Below are 5,439 nucleotides of genomic sequence, written 5' to 3'. Positions count from 1 at the left end.
TCATCAGAGGACTAGAAGACGGAAATATTACATTTTAGGGAGTGCCCACATGGCAGAAATCTTAACAGATCACAAGAACCTCATGTATTGGCAAGAAGCCAGAAAATTGACGCCACGGCAAAGATGTTGGCAACTTCTACTTTCACAATATAATTATACCCTGAAACACGTACCTAGAACGCATATGACAATTCCAGATAAATTTTCCAGAAGACCAGACTTGTACACAGAAGAAGAAGAAGACACACCACTACTTCCAAAAACTGTTTTTGCCGGAGTAGCTGTAATAATCCACAGTGGACTCAGAGAGTACAGAAAAGCAAATTGGACCAGCCGGGGATTGAACCCAGGACCTCTGCCTATATATGGCGGTGCTCTAACCAACTGAGCTACCAGCCCTTGGATATCAACACTCAATTGCACAATGTTGTCTAACAAGGCCCAGGCTTTGACCTTGACAATTTCAACAGTAGCAAACACTGACCCATTTCCATTACATTCCCACAGGAACCGAAAGAAAAGCATGCATGCATTCAGCAACAACATGATTTGTGTTACAATTTGACATACTAGCACCTACTTGCGCTTCACTTTTTGTACTTTTACTTTTCATTCTCCATGTCACATGCTAAACATTAGACTTTAAACTTTATTTACAACTGTACAGTACCTCATGTATTTTAGTATATATACAGGAGCAATACATGGGGAGGGACTCAGCAAGTCCTCCTGTTGTCTACCAACAACTAACTCGGTCCTACCAAATGGGTAACCACTCCCACCTTTTCCTCTTCTTCTGCTTGTTGTAGTTGTGCTCCAGTACCCCAAGACTGTGTCTTGTTGGTGTTGTCACAATTTGGTAACTGCCGGACACCCAGGACAACTAAAAATCTAAAAATAACCCAATTAGTAACAAGACATTACTACTGGCCGTGTATGACGCAGATGATCAAAGATTATGTCACAGGATGCGCCATGTGCCAACAAAGCAAGGCAATCACCAACCCCGCCAAAATACCCATGCAGCCAATTCCAGGCCCAAAAACCTTGGAACCATTCAAGAACCTATCCGTTGATTTCATCACAAATCTACCAGAAAGCAACGGATACAACAGTCTCATGGTTGTGGTGGACCACAGCCTTACAAAGGGGGTAATACTATCACCTTGCAAGAAAACCATTGACGCACTAGAAACGGCGAAATTATTCCACCAACACGTGTTTAAAAGATTTGGACTACACAACAAACTCATATCCGATAGAGAACCGCAGTTTGCATCAGAAGTTACCAAAGAACTAGCTAGGCTACTCAACACGGAAGTAAATCTATTGACCACATATCACCCCCAATCAGATGGAGAAGCCGAAAGGGTAAACCAGGAGATAGAAACATATTTGCGGATCTTCTGCAACAACTCACCACACACTCGTGAACAAACCAACATTGTAGACGCCACTGAATTGATGTCAGATAGGCGCGCTTACTTTTATCTATTCTATCAGTCTAACACCACCTGCCCTAACACCACCTACCCTTTGGATACATTCCATTGCTGGCAACAATCACTCCTTGTTGCCGACGAACTACATGCAGTCACCGTCTCACTAGCTTTATTAGTAGAAGAGCTTACGCGGGACAACAATTCCGTATTGAGTATTGGAGCAACTTTGCTCATGGAACACTTGCAGATAGAATCCCTGGAACAACGCTTGAGGAAGAACTGTTACAAACTGTATTCACCATGAACTTTTATTTCTCTTACAAGTAGCTACACTCCGCTACCTACCTATACTTCCCACATACATTGCCTGTTACAGTACCACCCGTCTTTGTTTGCTCAACACAAACACCTACCCTAAAGTAGACACTATATATATAGGCCTGTATTGTAGTTACTATCTCCAATATGATTGTACACTTCAACAGTGTAACTTGGTATTCATCAGTCAAAACCCTCATCATCAGAATATGTCTCAAACTCGTTCTCAACGAGCTTATCAGAAACTACTTGTATATCTGAAACCCAGTGTTACCAGGCTTGCACATTTCAAGCGTAACAAAAACTGCGAGAATGGAGAGAGAGAAGCGGTCAAAGTCTTCCTATGTTTAGGAGGCCAGACAGTATGCAACAACGCAAGGAATATCCTCGCCCAACAAGGGTATCTCACCTCCCCTCCCTCAGATTTGTTGTCCCTACCAGCCATAACGGGACACACATTTCCAGGGCGCCACCCCCCACACTTGCCACCGCTGCCTCCACCAGTATCTTGCCCATCATTGCCAGATCTTGTTCTACCCATGCCCACTCCACCATCCCCAGCACCTTCCTCCATAACCGATGTCGATGATGAGAACTGCTGTTAGAAAACCACACACAAAATAAACTAACACACAATCCTCCCAGATTCCATGGAACTTGTTTATGGGCTTTGCCTCCTAGAACAGTGGAGTGGTCTGGTTGTTCGTGGGGTGGTACATATAAAGATCCTTCAAAGTAAAACCCAGAGATGTATGGGTGTGGGTTTTGAGGAGGAGGGATAGTTGGAATATAGAAAGATAGGGGGCGTTGTGGCGAGTATAGACAAGCACTACCTTGCTAATTGTAGCACAAGGTAGGTTTGAGAACGACAAGGATGACGAGGTGACGAGGTTCCCAGTGATAGCAGGCTCCTGATGCACAAACTGTAGTGCTCAGAAGGACTCTAATCGAAAGGGATAACAATGACTTCAAAAGTGGGAAGTGACAATGACAGCAGTTAACAGTGGTAGAAGTGGGAAGTGTTGTGACCACACTGGATCACAAGTAGCAGAGTAGTGAACTTGAGAGTAGAGAAGAAGTCTGGATTGGATATCTTTGTTGTTTTTACAAGGTAAAATACAGGGGTTTATATAGTGAAAAGAAAGGTAGGCTATGCACAGTATAGCTGCGCAAAAAGAATGAGAAAGAATATGAAGGAAGGAATGTACGCTGACAAATCCTGCATAGTTGCTACAGGATAAGATCATCAAAATAAGGGAAAGAAAGGGATAGAACAATGAATGCTGTGAGTAATGTCACAGGTTTGTACAGCCATAAAGTAAAGTCCAATAGCAAAAAGAGAGCAAGAAAATCATGATGTCATGGGAAGATGCAGTAAAAAAAGGGCAAGGAAAAACACTATCAGTATCAACACAGTTCCTTTATTGTCAGTCAGGCATTCTAAAAAAATATGTGTCCATAAAAATGATTCAAAAATCAAAAATAATTGCACTGTAAATGAATGTTCTGCTGAAAAAAAAGAAACTGGAGCCACCGGTCCACCACCTAGTCCAAATCCGACAGTTCCATGGCCTTACCAATGGACTGGTTGTGTTGGACCACCTGATCAAACGAGGGAGGGAGAGGAGTAGTTCCAATTTGGAACAAGTGAGTCCCAGGCAGTGTGTGGTAGGTGTAGCTGTAGCGAAGACGATGGACAAAAGATAAGTGTACCCAAGTGAATGGGACAGCAATGAACATGGGCGACGCAAGGGGATGAACCTTCTCCAGCTCAAAAACTACCCACCCACGCTCCAACCAGGCAAGACGAGTGACCGATGTTTTGATAGTATGTGATGGCAGATCGACGTCATGAAGATGGACCTGTTGCCCTATTTGGACCGGCCGCCAGGGCTTTGCTGATATCAGCAGTGGCACGTGGTAGTCAACGGATCGGCGACGGAAGCGGATAGGAAGTGGTGACATCAGAAATGGTGGGGGTGCAAATAAAATGAGGAGGAGGAGGGTGGAGGTGACGAACAAGTGGATTAGAATGGGGATCCAGAAACGACCGTCAGGTGAGAATAAAAAGGAGAGGAAGGGGCCCATGGTGAGGCTAGGCAAAGGAAGGGGAGTAAGGGAAACGACAAAAGCGAGGGCGCAATGCAATGTGTAGCCAGTGGCGACGCGAAAATTTGCCGAAATGCCAAAACACGGAAAGTACCGGATGGAAAAGCAAAGGTGAGCGTGACTGGATTGCCTAATAGAGGTGGTGCTGATCAGCCACAAGTTCGAAACAGGCAATATTAATTACTATTCCACGTGGCACTGTGCCTGTGTGGCGCAAAGGCGAGTCTTTTCGAATATTCGCTTTGTTATTGACACCTGTCCATGCTACCAATCAATTTTGGTGCATGACATCGGTAGAGTTGATAGTGAAGCTCTCAGATGATGAACAATGCTAGTTTCAAATTTTTCTTACATCCCAAACAGATACTGAGCCACTGAGGTAGTGAAACTGTCAGCCACTCCAATTAAAACACCGCTGCAAATTGCAGACACACCTAAACCAAAACATGGGCAAAAAGAAATAGGATGTTCAGAGTCATATAGGTCCAATGTGCTACATAAATTGTCGTAGTTGTGATACAATAGTACAGATTGTGTACATAGCATTTGTTCTCTACAGTAGCTGTTTCAGCTGAAATCTTTATGTGCTTTTCTTGGTGTGACTAGCCACAAAATGCCGAGTTCAAGCTGAATGTGCCGCTCATGGTGCCTTCTCTATTACTACTGAAGCGGGGGTTCCTGCCAAAGGTCCTTACTTTGGACCGGACTATTCTGGGACCCTCCCAGGAAATCTTGAGGCAATCGCCCCTTGCCTCCGTACTTCTGTTCCTTGCTTCTTAGATCTGAGTGCTCATCCTGCTGCCCACATTTACATAAACTATCTGCTTCCTTGTACCAATCCACTGGTGTCCAACCACATCTGTAAGAGATCAGCTTCATACTTGCCAAGTTTCTGGGGAAAATTGACTCACTGATCACTCATCTCAGGCCTCAGCACAAAGAATTGAAAGTCTTGTATTAATGATAGGTGAGCTGTAAAAGAGTAGCACACAGACTAGTTTTACAGAGTCTTTGGCTACTAGAAGCCTTGCCAGACTATTTTCTTTATTTCCCTGCCCTCCTTGCAGATACGGAAGACCAGCTTGAAAACTCCTGCTTCATCAACATAGGTCCTGATAGATATCTTTTATCTTGGAAATTTCCAGGTCTCATCCAGCCTCCTGCGTATTTCAAGATGGCTTTGTTGTTGACTGCAAGATTTTGCCCAGCAAGTGTTACCTAATTGTAACAACCAAGAGTTACTCTGGCGCACACAGGAACACACTATAAAGGTAGTGATGAGGGAGTGGTTACCCCTTAGGCTGCAGTGAGTTTGTTGGTATACAACAGGAGGACTTGCTGAGGAGTCTCCTGGATCTATTGGGTATATATACTACTACAGGGTTGTTTGTACATGTGTACTATACACTTGATAGAGACAGTGGCTGATGATGTCATGGAGCCTAGCCCGCATGGACAGCTCCACTGTGTGAGAGAGTTGTGTCTAAAATAAGACAAAAAGCAATGCGGTGCAGAAAGAGGAGTTTGGACAAAAGGGGAAGTGCCGTGTGCACCATGTGTGAAAGCTAAA

General features: G+C 44.2%; 2 protein-coding genes across 2 annotated transcripts; both read left to right on the top strand.

Annotated features, from left to right (window-relative positions):
- Positions 1–1,969: 1,969 nt before the first annotated feature.
- Positions 1,970–2,365, top strand: SERLADRAFT_444191 (uncharacterized protein; the record flags this gene model as incomplete). The annotated part of the gene is made up of 1 exon (XM_007324823.1): positions 1,970–2,365. One exon carries the CDS (start codon positions 1,970–1,972, stop codon positions 2,363–2,365), a length of 396 nt encoding a protein of 131 aa, XP_007324885.1.
- A 1,385-nt stretch (positions 2,366–3,750) lies between these two features.
- On the top strand, positions 3,751–4,162 carry SERLADRAFT_404390 (uncharacterized protein; the record flags this gene model as incomplete). The annotated part of the gene is made up of 1 exon (XM_007324822.1): positions 3,751–4,162. One exon carries the CDS (start codon positions 3,751–3,753, stop codon positions 3,913–3,915), a length of 165 nt encoding a protein of 54 aa, XP_007324884.1.
- Positions 4,163–5,439: the final 1,277 nt, after the last annotated feature.

This window comes from Serpula lacrymans, assembly GCF_000218685.1.
Source record: "Serpula lacrymans var. lacrymans S7.9 unplaced genomic scaffold SERLAscaffold_30, whole genome shotgun sequence".
Lineage (NCBI taxonomy): Eukaryota > Fungi > Basidiomycota > Agaricomycetes > Boletales > Serpulaceae > Serpula > Serpula lacrymans.
The sequence above is the reverse complement of the archived record's forward strand: the minus strand, read 5'-3'. Positions and strand labels throughout refer to the sequence as shown.